At 40.6% G+C, this 16833-nt stretch overlaps 1 protein-coding gene across 6 annotated transcripts in view; it reads right to left on the bottom strand.

Moving 5' to 3' along the window:
- The window catches only part of LOC132121147 (protein shisa-6-like), a 71394-nt gene extending 57189 nt beyond the window's left edge, over positions 1 to 14205 (bottom strand). For all 6 annotated transcript variants that reach the window (XM_059530321.1, XM_059530322.1, XM_059530323.1 and 3 more), the window contains exons 1-4: positions 14130 to 14205; positions 12834 to 13628; positions 11485 to 11645; positions 7603 to 7701 (exon numbers count right to left, since the gene is read on the bottom strand). In XM_059530321.1, coding sequence (XP_059386304.1) covers positions 7603 to 7701; positions 11485 to 11645; positions 12834 to 13375 — 802 coding nt within the window. In that variant the 5' untranslated portion in view covers positions 13376 to 13628; positions 14130 to 14205. The remainder of the gene's footprint in view (positions 1 to 7602; positions 7702 to 11484; positions 11646 to 12833; positions 13629 to 14129) is intronic.
- Between the last annotated feature and the right edge of the window lie 2628 nt (positions 14206 to 16833).

Raw genomic sequence — 16833 nt, 5'->3', positions numbered from 1 at the left:
ACTGTGAACACACACCCGGAGCAGTGGACACACACACACACACACACCATGAACACACACCCGGAGCAGTGGACACACACACACACACCGTGAACACACACCCGGAGCAGTGGACACACACACACACACACACACACATACACACACACACACCGTGAACACACACCCGGAGCAGGAGACACACACACACACCGTGAATACACACCCGGAGCAGTGGACACACACACACACACACACACACACTGTGAACACACACCCGGAGCAGTGGACACACACACACACACACACCATGAACACACACCCGGAGCAGTGGACACACACACACACACCGTGAACACACACCCGGAGCAGTGGACACACACACACACCGTGAACACACACCCGGAGCAGGAGACACACACACACACCGTGAATACACACCCGGAGCAGTGGACACACACACACACACACACACACTGTGAACACACACCCGGAGCAGTGGACACACATACACACACATACACCGTGAACACACACCCGGAGCAGTGGACACACACACACACCGTGAACACACACCCGGAGCAGTGGACACACACACACACACACCCGGAGCAGTGAACACACACACACACCCGGAGCAGTGGACACACACACACACACACCCGGAGCAGTGGACACACACACACACACACACGGAGCAGTGGACACACACACACACACACACCCGGAGCAGTGGACACACACACACACACACACGGAGCAGTGAACACACACACACACACACACACGGAGCAGTGAACACACACACACGGAGCAGTGAACACACACACACACACGGAGCAGTGAACACACACACACACACACCCGGAGCAGTGAACACACACACACACACCCGGAGCAGTGAACACACACACACACACCCGGAGCAGTGAACACACACACACACACACACACGGAGCAGTGGGCAGCTATATATCCAGCACCGGGGAACAACTGGTGGTTCAGTGTCTTGCTCAAGGGCACTTCAGTCATGAGTACTGAGGGAGGAAGAGAGCACTGTTCATTCACTCCCCCCCATCTACATCTCCTGCCAGCACCGAGACTCAAAACTTGTGCAAAACTAACTGGAGAGATGTCAGGCCTAGTGCCAGCTCCTGACAATTCTCTCGGGGGGGCAAATGTTTGCATGATTAATGAGGATAGGTCACCCATTTAATTGATAAATTAACGGCTAGATAAAGATGTAAAGGTGTGAATTCACGGTGTGTGTGTGTGTCCACTGCTCCGGGTGTGTGTTCATGGTGTGTGTGTGTGTGTGTCCACTGCTCCGGGTGTGTGTTCACGGTGTGTGTGTGTGTCCACTGCTCCGGGTGTGTGTTCACAGTGTGTGTGTGTGTCCACTGCTCCGGGTGTGTGTTCACGGTGTGTGTGTGTGTCCACTGCTCCAGGTGTGTGTTCACGGTGTGTGTGTGTTCATTGCTGTGTGTGTGCACTTGGATGGATTAAATGCAGAGCACCAATTCCGAGTATGGGACACCATACTTGGCAAATGTCATGACTTTACAAGGAACTTATTGAGATTGCATTGCAGTGCTTGCAGTTTGAAAAAAATAATCTTTGAATAGAAGTCAATAAGAGCACTCGCGCGATTCTCAGTCTGACACAAAATGTGACTCGACACTGATTGGACTATTTAGAGGCAGAACCATAGGGCAGAACAAACAGTGTAGAATAGTGAAAGCTAGCGTAACACTGTGGTTGAATCTGAAACAAAAAAATCCCTCCCTTTCGCGGTGGTGCGTCGCCCAATCGCCCTAATGGAGAAACCGCCCCTGGTCAGGCCTACAGTACAAGGGCAAATTTGGGAATTCCCAATGCTATTGGGTCAGTATGAAACTACTTTTTCTTTTTCCCCAACTCACTGAGGATCTATTGAAAGATGACATGAGGACTAGCATATTTACAAGTTCATGTGAAAGGACTGTCTGGATCTTTTAGAGGAACTGCTCTATATTCAAGCTAAGCAAAACCAAAGGCCAGAGCCTTGAAAACCAATAATATCAGCTGTCTTCCCTCCTATTAGAGATGCGTGAATGACCAGCCACTACCCCTTTACACACATATATGAATAATTATTAGTGCTGCACTGTTTGTGAGAGAAGCTTTTCTACCAATGGCTGATGGACTCTGTGATACAGTTTAAAGCCCTGCATTTCAGCCCGAGCCCGACGGGCCCCGACTTATTTATGCCCCTAGGGCCGGGCTTCAGGCCAATTTTCACGTTATAGCTCACATGCGGGCCGGGCCTCGGGCCTTTTTTGGGTTATCCTTCTATTTATATTTTTAGACATTAATAAAAATAAAAAAAATGAGAAGTTGACGTCGACGATAGAAAAACAAACATAGAAAGACATTTCATAACCTCATAACTTTCATAATCTGATAATTCAACCCATTATAATCACACTGACACACTGACATGACAGTCTCACGCACACACGCTTTTCCGTCAGCGCGACCCACGATTATACTTCACTTATATCCACTTACTGTAGTAGTAGCTATTATAGGCCTCTAAATTAATGTATTAATCATAGCCTAATTGGCCAACTAATAATTATAAAATGATGATTCATGCAGCGGCGAGCATTTCTGTGTCTGCACCTGTTGTTGTGGGCCACGCAGCAAAGAAGAGAGCGCTGGCCGAGTTTGAAAACATTGTGGAGCAGGACGAGGATGACGACGATGAAGTACAGCAATACATGCGCCTCAATCACAACATGGAAGGTGATGGACGAGATGTGCTGCTATGTGTTTAGTGTCCCGCCAGCAGCAGCAGCAGCGAACGTGTCTTCAGCGCAGCGGGAAGAGTGATGGAAGAGAGGAGGACTGCGTTAAAACCTTCCAATAAATAAACATATATTGAACTAACTGTCTGTGTGATATGCTTGAAGTGTTTTATATCTATGGATTTTATTGTAGCCAAGTATTAGCGTTAATTTGAGAGGCTTAATTGATTAAATATGTTTTAGGCTACTCGCTGTCGGCTCGGCTGATTAACGTTAATCTTCATTAAAAAAAAAAATGCTCCAAACATTTTTCTAAATTAACTTGATAAAGAAATTAATAGAAACAACACAAAACTGACCCTTTTTTAATTGTTGCAAATAGGGCAGGCTTCTGCTGTGTAATAAAATAAATAAATAAATAAAAACACGGGCTCGTGTCGGACTCGGGCTGATAATTCTGATGAGCTGTCGGACACGGGTCGGGCTAGGGCCTAGATTTGAGGCCCGTGCAGGGCTCTAATACAGTTTGACTTCTGACGCAGAGGGACATTCTGTCAATCTTTTAAAGAACCTGCCCTTTCACACAGCTCATTGTGACCACAGCTGTTAAAAATAAACAAAAACATGCATGTGGTCCTTACAACTCATACAACTTCTACAGCCACAGCAAAATAAATATCATCATTGTTCACAATAAACCATCCTCTACAGTGAACTTAAGAAACAGTGCCTCTGATTTGCAAATAAATTGTTCAGAACAACTTGTGAAACAAATCAACCGATTCAATCATCAGTGATTTGGTTCTGTAGTTCAACTCACTGAATCAATGATCTGCTTACATTAGCAGCTCATCAGAGCAGGAGATTATCAGTGAATAATGGCACAGCGTTTGGGCTGTTTCTAAAACAAGGCTATCATATGGTTAGAACATTATTTTTTTTTTTTTTCATTTTTTACAAATGTTAAAAAGCACTTCAATCCAATGTGGGTGGGGGTGCTACTTATAATGTGCAATGAAAAAACAAACACGGATGTGCCCAAGTGACAAAAATTCACTTATTTTTCAAAGTAAAATTTTAAACACATGGTTAAATTCCTTATTTAACATTGTGTTTTTGAGAAAATAAAAAAAAATTAAGTGTAAAGTAAAATGCAGAAAATAGAGCTCCAGGTTAACATTATAAATACAGATAACTATTTTACAATAACTATTTTATAACTATAAATACAGATATACTAATTTAGTTCCTCTCAATCAATAACAAATCATTTAAATTTAACGGTATTCAGAAAAATAATGTAATAAAGTAATAAAAAATAAAGTAGCAAAACATTTAGTCAAAATGAATGTACTGCTGAAACTGAAACAGCTGCCCTTTTCTTCCGATGATTTATAGTTCATCTATGATTCTGCTCACTTTTGTTCTGCACTTCCATCAAATGGTTTAAAAATGGTAAAATAAAAATAACAAAAATAAATTTAGATTGTGTGCAAACAAATTAAAGAGATGTTTTGCAACAAGGTGGAGACAGTTCTGTTCATAAAAAGTAGATCTGCTGGTAAAGAAGAGAAAGGTTCAAGAAAAATAGCCAAACAAAATAAAAAATAAATGCACACACACACACACACATACATACATACACACTAACAATAAATAATTGTGAGTTAGTCGTCATCATCATAGCTCGTGCAGCTGTCCTGGAGATGGACAGAACTGCGATGGACACTATCGCTCTTGTGGAAGCTTACTTTGATAGTCAACATAGCTTCCAGTCAGTCACTGAGCGCACATAGAACACAACTTTATGTAGTCAGACAGTATGCCCATGCTCCTTACAATTAATTATCCATTAACAGTTTAAGTAATTAACGTTGAAAACTGTAGAGCATGATTTCTTTCACTCCCCTGTAGCGCAGGCCTGTCTCTATCTCACTCTACAGGAAGTCACAATCCGTTCACATGGTCTCTTTGTAATAGTGTACTTGGACGGACGCTCGATTACTCAACGGTCTGCCCGCACACAAGTTTCACCACAGCTAGAGAGTCTTACCCTGCAATGACCCTTTAATCACCATGGTGATTCTTAAAACTATTCTGGAACACAAGGCAAAAGCGGTGAGGACGATGCACGGGATGAGAATTGGTAGCATGGCAACAATCAGAGGAAAAGACAGAGAAAGAATGCTAGGAGCAAAAACAGCAATTTATGAAGGAGGATAACATTCCACGACATATCTGTTTGTGTTATCAAGAGTCAAGAGCCCATCCTATACACAACGCTGGTCTCCGTCTGATCGTGACAGCAAGAGAATCAGTGAAATCCACTGATCTTACTGAACCATTATCAAGAGCAGAGATGTGTTCGCTGCACTTACCCTCGCTCCGATGAGGCAATAGTTTTGCTGGAATGAATCAAACATTATCACTGTCGTCAATGGACTTCAGGCCTGACGGCATGTTAAATTTGACACACATAAAATTAGGATAAAGACGTACAGTATCCTCAACGGGTCGAACTGCTATCTAAACCTGTATTGGTTGTTAAATCAATGAACATTGAAAATATGTCTTGCCAAAAAAATCTTAATACAGTAGGGCCTTGTCTTCATTCATGTCAAAGTAAACACGGCGTCTACCTTGACTTTAGTTAACGATGTTGAATGTACTATACAGCAAATACCAGATAACTATCACACAACTCCAACCTCTTCATTAAGGATGACACGACTGTGGTGGGTCTCATTAGCAACAAAGATGAGACAAACTACAGGAGCGAGGTGAGCTGCCTGGCCGGGTGGTGCAGTGACAACAATCTCGCTCTGAACATGGAGAAGACGAAGGAGATTGTTGTAGACTTCAGGAGAGCACACACAGCACATTCCTCTGACCATCAACGGTGCGACTGTGGAGAGAGTGATCCTGGGTGTGCACATCACAGAGGACCTCTCCTGGACCGACAACACCGCAGCACTGTAACGTAAAGCCCTCTGCATCACAGGTGATCCCACCCACCCGTCACACAGCTTCTTCAGTCTGCTGCCATCAGGGAGGAGACTGTGGAGTCTCCAGGCCAGGACCAGCAGACTGAAGGACAGCTTCATCCACCAGGCTGTCAGGAAGCTGAACTCACTCCCGACATTGGGCCCCCGTCCCTCTGAACCTCAGCTCCCAGTAAATAAGGTCCTTTTAAATGAGTAAAAACCAAAAAATACCCACATCAAAACATTTCAAACATGGATGTTCATATTGCAGCACCTGTCTAAGAAATAAAAAGGTGTTTTTGTCATGTTCAAATGCAGCAGTCTGGAAAGCACTGACCCTGCGGCAGTGTCCATATCCCTTCTGCTCATATTTCATGACTAACAAAAATAGCCCTTCCTTCCACCACGACTAGATGGCTGAACTGTGAAAAGGGCACTAAAGACACATAACCCCAAAAAACAAAAACAAACATCTTGAGCAGGGTGGAGGCAGACAGACTCCGAAAAATAAATGCATATTAGGTCAAAGCATTGTACTGGAGCAAATGAAAAAGGAGATTGTCTTGTCCTCTCATGGTTATTTTGGCTTAGGCTGTGATCACTACGGTCTTTAAGAGTTGTTACGTGCTACTGTTTAGATAATAGTGGGAAGTTGTGGCCTAATGGTTAGAGAGTCGGACTCCCAATCGAAAGGTTGTGAGTTCGAGTCCCGGGCCGGCAGGAATTGTGGGTGGGGGGAGTGCATGTACAGTTCTCTCTCCACCTTCAATACCACGACTTAGGTGCCCTTGAGCAAGGCATCGAACCCCCAACTGCTCCCCGGGCGCCGCAGCATAAATGATGAACACTGCTCCGGGTGTGTGCTCACAGTGTGTGTGTGTGTTCACTGCTCTGTGTGTGCGCATTTCGGATGGGTTAAATGCAGAGCACAAATTCTGAGTATGGGTCACCATACTTGGCTGAATGTCACTTCACTTCACTTCATAATTGATGACACTTTTATCATTGTAAACTTAACTTTTTGATGAGCTACATGCACACACATCACTTACACCAAAATATGCCAATACCTCTTATTTCTCGCCTCGTTTCCTTGAGTGATTCGTTATGAGTGATTCATTTGCACAGAATGCATTGTGTAGATTCATTGTTAGCAGTCTGAGTCAGCAGAGAGAGCATGAATATTAATCGCTGCATCACAAGTGAGAACTGTGTAAATGAGCGACCCTTTGTGTGGGATGAAGAAGCTCTGCCACGTCAGTCAACTTACTGCCGGCTGTTAGATTAAGCGTAATGTTTTATGTACATGTTAAAAATCATGCACCTCATCCACATTCTGCTTATAAAACATTCTGAGGCACATTACTAATATTACACTCAGGTTGTTGAGATGACAATAGACGTACAAAGACACTCTTTAACAGAAGTCAGATGCCACATGGTTTGGTGTTTCAGCAAAAAGCTTTAAAACAAGATACATGTGCATAAAAAGCAAACAAAACTATATAATATTGAAGTATTTTAAGAGAATGTGCCTTGTTTCATTTTCAGTAAAGATTATAGAATACTAGCAAATCCCTAGAAAGAGAGTTAAAAAGAGCCATTTTACTGTTTTAATCAATCCACCTGTCTTAGTTTATAATATTATAATTTATATTGAATGGGTCAAACAGTGCTTAGAATTAGGAAAATACCTACAAAAACAAAAAACTGTTTCAGCCCAAGCCAGATTCAGTGTTAGCAACCAGAACTGTGATGAGAAGTAAATGTTAGATTGATGCTTTTTTCACCTCATTTGTCAAGGACGAATGATCTCAGTGTCATTAAGCAGCGATTTAGAATCATGTTACCTTTTTCGTGGCTCCGGCCAAGTGTCACAAAGCCAGACGTGATGAAGTTGTGAAGGTCATGGCCACCGCGTCGACTGCTCTCCTTCGAGTAATGTGCTCCTGTAAATGGACACCAGAACAGAACATTAATGTAGAATATCACTCAGCGTCCTGTTACACTTTACTTCCCAGATAAACAGCTGTCACCAGCACAACAAGCAAAATTCCCAGTGCATTTCAAGACTTATATTTCATAATTCAAAGGTAAAGGCACCTTGTCCACCCAACACACTGCTCTGTCATGAGAATATTAGATGCTGGCAGCGTCCAAGGTGTTATATCTATTCTTGACATTCTAATTATCAATGAAATACCAGCACGATAACCTTGAGCACCATCTGGGAGTCTACTGCAGTCACTTTCACTCGTGTTTCATGGCTTTAGTGAACAGAGAATGTAATGCTTTTCATTTCCTAAAATTGTAGACATTATCAACCCAAAAATTACAATTCTGATGTAATGTGTTCACCATCATGTAATGTCAAATCTGCATTCATTTTTCTTTCATCTGTAGAACACAAAAGATGATTTCAAAATTGACATTACAGTACTATTGTACACTGTCATAACTGCAAGTTTAACCATATAAAGGTTGAGCTGCAAGAAACACAGAGACTTCAGAGAAGGACAGATTCTCATACTGAATGTCCAGCCTTTTGCTTTGGATCACAAGGAACAGTTGGACAAACAGGAAAAACAACAGTACAGCACTCAGGTAAGAGGAAGATCTGACACAGTCTTCTGAATCAAATAAATGAACATGAGGCAGAGGGTAAAGAATGCAATAAAGCCACAATAAACTACTTTCACTCTAAATCCAGAGAAGCCCTAAGCATCTTACGCACAGGTGAGCCGTCTTGCCGAGAATTCATTACACTGGGATGTTATAACACTATGTAGCTGAATTTAGCAGGCTATTTTATTACCCCAAAGGAAATCCCAAAAAGTGTGCTCAACCCTGCCATAGGGGCAAGAATCCATGACGCTGTTTAAATGATAACGACTTTAGTGCCTCAAACCATTAGCGAGAATCCTTGTGATGCTGTGCTCGAACACGCTAGTGCCGTCGGGTCTGAGGCGCTCATGAGAAACGCATGTAAGGCTCTGCAAACCACAGGGAGAAACTGCAGCTGTTTCTCCAATAAGACTTTATGGCCCATCCAAATTTGATATTAATTGCTTTGTGTTGAGATGAGGAAGCAATAAGTTCAAAAATGTGTAGAGCTGTATCATTATGAAATTGCCTATTGGTGCTCCATATCTTAATAAAACCAATTACATTATAGTTTAATAAGCTAGACACAATCTATGCATGCATTGCTGATCTCTTAAAGAATTCTATTTGAGCAAACACACACACAAAAGCCTACAGAAGCACATTCACTGCGCTGTTGTGCTACTTTCCTTCAGCAACTCAGAAAAGAAGGGCTCTGTTATTACAGTATTTTTTGGACTATAAGTCGCACCTGAGTATAAGTCACATTAGTCCAAAAATACGTCATGATGAGGAAAAAAACATATAAGTCGCACTGGACTATAAGTCGCATTTATTTAGAACCAAGAACCAAGAGAAAACATTACCGTCTCCAGCCGCGAGAGGGCGCTCTGTGTCTTCAGTGTAGACTACAGGAGCACAGAGCAGCATAGAGCGCCCTCTCGCGGCTGGAGACGGTAATGTTTTCTATTGGTTCATCTCTCTTGGTTCATGTCAAATTAATTTTGATAAATAAGTCGCACCTGACTATAAGTCGCAGGACCAGCCAAACTATGAAAAAAAACTGTGACTTATAGTCCGGAAAATACGGTATATGTTATTCAGGTATATTTCTTATCAAATATTCATTATTTTATGCATGCATATTTCTCAATGTCAAATCATTCTATAGTCTCTTTAGTGTGCACACGTTTGCTGTGCAACCTTCTACAAGTGGAGCATATTTACATTTTCCTAAGGCTGCCATTTTATAAAATCCTGCATAATTCAATAGAGAGAGTCCATTTGTGTGAGATTATAGTTTAAAAACACAAATTATTCACAGTCAGGCGATGAAAACCCAGATTAATCCCCCTAGATCATGTTATAAAAATCATTTTAGACCAATATCTTTGAAATTTACAAACAATAATAATAATAATAATAAATAATAAACCACATATACACTGTTTCAGTAGTACAGCCTATAATAGTATAACACATAAACTTGTCATCATGCTTTTGGGTGAATTTATTTATTTATTTATTTGCTTACCTATCTTTCCTGTCTAAAGTCATATGTGAATATAACTTTTCTGCCTTGAAAACATAATCTTTAATGCTCAAAATGACTGGAAACAACATAACAGCTCCAATAATACAGACATTTTAACAGAAGAATGATATAAGGGCTTTTCTATAATCATAAGATTCACATTTATTGCTGTCAAATCCTCCAAAGTTGGCCTCATTTACTTCCTCTCTGTAACCCAGATTTCTTCAACGAAATTCTTCTGTTTGCAGTCAAAATCAATTTTATTTCATAGTAATCATCATCATGCCACAAATGCTGTCAAACTTGTATTGAAGCAGGAACATTTCTTTATATTAATTCTGATAATAAAAATCGAAAAGATCTTGGGCTAAAGCGCTGCAGTGCATTTCGGAGCCTCATATCGATCCTGATCCCAGGTCAGGAGTCAAGTGCTCTTGCTTATGTCATCCTGCACTACAAGGTCATTTGGTAAAGAGGATATGGAAAACATGCAGCATAAATCTCACCTAAAGGGCATTATAAGGGGTTTCAGGGGCTGTAGATCTTATAGAGGGATAGGCGTCAAATATAAATCGCCTTTGGTTTGCTGTTGTTGCCATATGAGTGACATGTATCTCCCTTAAGTCAAAATTGCCGTTTGTGCAATCATAACTCATGAGAACCTCCAACAATGCTCCGAAGTTCTCCTGACCTCGAACTTAATGAAACTGACCATAGCCATTGATCCAAGCACACCTGAGGAGGCTGATCTTTATGGCTCGTCTATAATTGGCTCCCATTTAAATATGGCATGTAACAGTCAGTTGTTTGCCATGCGTTAACCTGGAACATTACACGTGACAGGGCTGAAACACATGCTGCAAAGACAACAGCATGAAATATAAACCATCTGACTGACAGGCGTCTAGCACATATTCTGCAGCGCAACGTACACAATCCATCAACAAGCCCCCTGATATTTATTCTCATATAAGCCAATATCACAACTGTGACTGAAGGTTTTCCAGTGCTCTGTTCCAAAGCCTAGTAAGCTGCCTACAGCGACAGCATTTAAGTCATCATATAGGGCTGCAGAAGCAAATGCTGTTCCTAAAGGTAGCTGGTTTAATCATGCTGCCAACTCCGCTGTCTCATAATGGCAAAATGCTAAGGCAGTAATCCCAGAATGCATGCATTTAAGCTCAATGAAAAAAAAATAAAACATTAAGGTGGTGGATAAGGAAAATGGTTTATTTCAAAATAATAATAATAATAATAATAATAATAAATAAAAACATTAAATGCAAAAAAGTATCAATTTAAAAAGTTCAGTGTAAATAAAAACTGACTTGCTGCTATGTGTTTTTATGATTTTTTTTTAAGTGTCATGTTGTTAACTTAGCAAGATGCTAACAACAATCAGTTGTGGCATGTGTAGTTGTTGCTTATGTAGATCATTCCAGATCGGTCACTTATGAAGTCCTGTGATGGTTTGGAAGCATTAAAAGGAACAGCTTTCGGAACAGAGCTCAAGTAAATTAGTCATGCATTCCATGAAAGTAACTCATTCCGTTTGACTTTTCCACAAACGTCTGAACAGCATCAGGCCACTTACCGTGATTGGATTTGGAGCTGTGGACAGGGGTGTAGTGGTTTTTGGAACCTGTGCGCTGTAGAGTGTTGTCTTTGGATGAGCTGTTCATCGCCGCAAAGCTCTCACAGTCATACTGAGATATAGGAATGGGTCCTTGTTGTCTAAGTATATCTGCTAGAGCTCTGTGGAGAAAATTGAGGAAATATACTATACAGTATGAAGATGACAACAACAACAGCAACACCTTTTCAGTGTCTGGGTGAAAGATTACCTCCAGCTACTCTCTACTCTTATTCCCCTGGATTTGTACAGAAATAAAGAAAGAACATCTTTAAATAAATGCTTAATCGCCACATTTCAAGAAGATGTGAATTCACAGCTGCATTATGAAAGTCACTGTTAACTCTGTAAATGCTTACTGTTACTAGAGAAGCTGAATTATTTTTTGAATTTCGTAAGTGTGCAGTAGCTGAACTGACAGAGGTCAACAACACACTTTCCTACATGCATTCTCAGTTTGTTTGTTTGTTTGCTTGTTGGTGTTTATTTGTGTTCCTGTGTAGATTATATTATACAGGCTAGTTTAGTGCCTTAGCAGATGTTATTTCTACCACCACTGTTAGGCATTGGACTTAATTATATTTTATACGTTGACCTGCTCCTGTAATATGGAAAAGGGCAGACAGTTTACCGTCCGTGCTGGTTCCACCCAACTATTGATATGGGCTGCACTGATTCTATTTTATATTATGACATTGTTCTACAATTAACAAAACACAGATGTGATTAAATTATAGCTAAAATAAGGCAAATTGATTGTACATCTGCACATAACATACCCAAACTGTTGATTGAGGGAAATGTTTTCTCACAGCACAATAAAATTTTTCTGAAGCCTATGAGCTGCCAATCCAGTGTAATGAACTGACTGGTCAATGAACACGATCTTTGTGTCCTGCATGAACGCTGTGTGGTTCTGTGTGCAGACAGGCAGACACACTGTGATGAATCTGTGCTTGCTGTGCACACCTAATGAAGGGGAGAACTGAAGTGTCTGTAATGAAGCATAAACCCTGTCACCCAAACACAGAAACAAAGGGTGTTTGCTCTGCATTAGCGCTAACGGTTTGTATAAATTCTGCTTGGGGTTTTATTCACAGCCCTGTTAGCATGTGCGATATTCCATATGGAGAAACAAAAGAACTGCAGATACTGCAGATAGTGAGAGTGCTTCTGTCCAGTTCCATTGCAACGTAATCAATCACTCCAAATCTCTGATATGTAAATGAGAATTTGAGCTCGATAGGCTGTTAGGAGCAGTTTAGAACCTGTACTTGCTTCTCTACAGCTAGAGGAGAATGACTGCTCACCTGTGAATGTTCATTTCCTGAGGTGGTTGGGTTGCTTTGTCATATGCGACTTTAGTTGAAACCCCAAGGACTATAATAAAAGCAATGACACCGCAGGTAATGTAGACCGCAGTGCTCGTTTGGTCCATGCTCGGATCGTAAGTGTCCCCTGTTGGAACCGGGGACGTGGGCACAGTTTTCACCCAGTCAGGCTTGTGGTAGTTCTTGCAAGTTCTCTGCTCCAACCGGTTGCCTTTAAACTGGCAACAGAATCTCAAGTAACACGAGCCGCAGCAGTAGCGGTGGTGGGTATTATTGCACTCGAACTCCTTGTCGAACTGTCCGCTCACGTCGTAGTAGCCCAGGCATGTCTCGTGCGTCAGTGCCGAACGGACCTGCGTGATCCGCTGCGTGGACGCGGAAGGCGCGACAGTGGTGCCGTTCAGTTCCTTCGGCTTCGGAGTCCTTTTGGGAGCAGGTTTGGCTCGTTTGGCAGTCAGGGTGCCAAACACGTTGAGGGGGTCCAGATAAATGAGCAGCAGCAGAAAGTGTCGTATACCCATGGCGCGGCGCGTTTTCAGGACCCTGGAAAGCTCTCGGTGATTTCCGCTTCAGGCGCGCTGATCCTCCGCTGCTCGCGAGTCCCGCATCGCTGACGTCGAGCCGCTCTTGGAGATGATGATGAAAGACGCCATTCATTTAACTCAGATATTCTTCCCCTAGCGCTGCTTGTGTTCGGCTCAGCTGGGCGTTACTGCTGGGATTTCCGAAAAACTCTTTTCGAACCAGCCTTTACATGTCACTTCCCATCTTGCTCTGGGAAGTAGAGACGAACTTAATTGTTAGCTAATTCAATGTTTGCACACCAACTCATAAATGATTAATGCTTCAGACTCGCATTCGCATCGACGGTGCCAGATTTCTTTTACAAACGGTGTAATATTTATTATTACCACTATTTTAATTAACTTGCATTTCTTGTGCTTCATTTGGTTTATTTTTTTAAACACCCAATGCAAATATATATATATATATATATATCGAACTGATATGGCAAACTAAATACAACTGCTTGTGGATTCGATGCTTCATTGGACGGAACATTGGGGAAAACGGTCGAATGAAATTAAAAGACTTCGTCCGTGCATTCTTTCTGTGGTAATTATATACGATCAGTTTACACAAGATAAAAAGCCTCATAAAAACTAATAAATATTTAAAACTAATAAATATTTTTTTAAATAGGCTATACCGATGCATATCAACACGTCAATATTCAATAGCTAAATTCTTGGATTTTATGTGGTCAGCATTTACCTTGACTTCACTGCTTCAGGCGGGTGTGTTGGCTCCTGCCAAGGTGAAGTGAAGTGGTAGTCAGTATCCGATCCCGAACAGAGCCATCTGAACGATCCGTCTACCGTTCGCTCTTCAAAATCTGGCGTCAGTGTCCGACTCTCTCTCTCTCTCTCTCTCTCTCTCTCTCTCTCTCTCTCTCTCTCTCTCTCTCTCTCTCTCTCTCTCGGTGCATGCTGGGGGTTTTGGGTGCGTGAGAGGGTTCTCACTAAAACTTTTGTTTCATTTTCCATTTTCCTGATTAAACTTATTTTCGTAGTGATAAGAGTATTTTCAGAATCCAGAGTCATGAAATAGAAATGCATTATGGTAAGTTAGCTATGAATGGGGCTGCAGAGATCTCAACACAGATGCTTTGGAGATGAATGATTCATAAATCATGCCTGTGTTAGGCTGTAAGAGATGTTCAGCTCTATTGTGTAATTATATTTTGAAGATATCTACTAATTTCGTCAAATCGTTCTTTATATTTTGCAGTCAGTTAACAGAAGATTTATTATTTTGTGTGGCTATGGTCTGAGAAAATGAAAAAGATCAAACCAAAACAGCATATTTTTATTCAGTTATCATAAATTAATTAGCAGGGCTAACATTAAGGGAAAAAAATACTATTTAGAATGTATTTTAGTTCATCCTAAACAGTCTTCTGATTATAAATCCTGAGAGATGTTGCTATCTTGCTAAGTTACAGCTTTCACTTGTTCTATATCTTTTCTTTTCTTTTCTTTTCTTTTCTTTTCTTTTCTTTTCTTTTCTTTTCTTTTCTTTTCTTTACAATGCCATCCATAGTTTCTCTAATAAAATATTCAAGCACTTCTTGTGAAGTTCTATCTATCTATCTATCTATCTATCTATCTATCTATCTATCTATCTATCTATCTATCTATCTATCTATCTATCTAGTTTATATGTATGTATATAAAGTGAACATTAACAAAAAAATTAAACAAGAATAGAGCACTATAAGTCAACCTTCCTCTTGTGTTTCTGGATGTGTGTGGAGTCGCTGTAAGTGCTTCATCAAGACTTTCAAATGCTGTGCGCTGGAGACAGAAGAAGAGAAAGTACAAGCTAAGAAGTGTCAGATTCAGTCAGCATATAAAAATAAATCTGCCTTATATATAAAGTTTGAGAAGTGCCTGTTCTGTAAACTAAAAAATAAATAAATAAATTAGCTAAAGCTTTGGGCCCAGCATGGGTCATAACAACAAGAAACTTTATTCTATTTTATTAAAGAAGGTAAAATGATAGGTAAACTACAGTATATATAAGGCTGTGAGCCAAATTTATTTAACAACTTGACATCAACATCAATGTTAAAATCTCTTCAAATAAAAGCAACCACAGGGCTTGAAATGAAAAACACTATTCAAGAGGGACACACAAATTCACAGAGTTTAAGACCACTGCAATAAACCAATACATGAATACACCAATTCATAAATGCTGCTTACTCCAGTTGCTTAATTGCCTATAATTAGCTAATGCAACAATTTTTAAATATTTGTATGTGTAAAATATAAGTTTACATAATTAATCTGCAGTGAATCTACATGAATAATATCTGCTGTGTTATTGTGATGAAAGTTGAAACAGAACAGGAGGTTTCTAATTCCCAGCATGCTTTGCATGGAGCTGAATGGAAGAATAAATGTTGAAATTAAGTTTTTCATTTTTCTTTGAGAAAGATGAAAAAAGGTGTTCTTAAACTGTTGTAATGGTCTTTACCATAGAGATTTAGAAGAGTTTGTAATGTTAGCATTGTACACATTAAAAGCTTTATATATGTTACTTTACTGAAAACAATTGTGCCTTTTACTTGTGCTTCCTGCTGAAACCATTATCATCATGGTAATAAAAAAATAATAATTAGCTTGCTAGTGTGTGCTTTTGCTAGCTAGCTATAGTAGTAAACTGTAAGAGATGACTTTGACATCTACTGTATTTTCAGTGTGTTAGCTTACAGATCAAATTAATGTCATTCATGTGTCACTCAACTGTTTCCCAATGCTGAAAGAGGAATCAAAGTGGTGTGAAAACAGTACAGTCAGGATAAACTCACTCCCATTCATTAAATCACAAGCACACAGAGCAGACGACACACCAAAGCTGCATTTCTCCTGAAAGCTCTCTAAAAGTCCCTCTTTATGTCTTCAGAGAGTATTTCCAGTGAAATTATCCCTGTGACGCGTGTCAAGGTTGTGACACTTCTAATCTCATCCACCGTCTCATCTGTCACTCTCAGGAGATGACAAACTAAAGCAGTCTGGGATTTTAGACTGTATAATTAAAATGGTAACAAATCCTGGGATGAAACAAATCACTTCCTGTTTGTTGTTGGCGGCTGTACTGCGTTTGAGCTCCGTCACTATATTCTTTTCATTGACTATTTTTAACTCAAAAAACAATTGTATACATCATCGTTTCCGTTTATATAACGTGTGAATATATCCTCTATTGTATTCTACAACAAAAACAATCAGAGCGCCTCGCTATCACTAGTTTTATTTTGATCTCCCGGGTCCGCTATTAGCTTTTAGCCCGTTAGCATCAGCGGCGTGGTTGCAGCTAACTGCGCTAACATTGCTAATACTCTATTCACACACATTACCACTGCTGTACTCACTGTTACTTGCTTTAATGGCGGATGAATGTCTCCACTCTG

This window comes from Carassius carassius, chromosome 39 (assembly GCF_963082965.1).
Source record: "Carassius carassius chromosome 39, fCarCar2.1, whole genome shotgun sequence".
Classification (NCBI taxonomy): domain Eukaryota; kingdom Metazoa; phylum Chordata; class Actinopteri; order Cypriniformes; family Cyprinidae; genus Carassius; species Carassius carassius.
The sequence above is the reverse complement of the archived record's forward strand: the minus strand, read 5'-3'. Positions and strand labels throughout refer to the sequence as shown.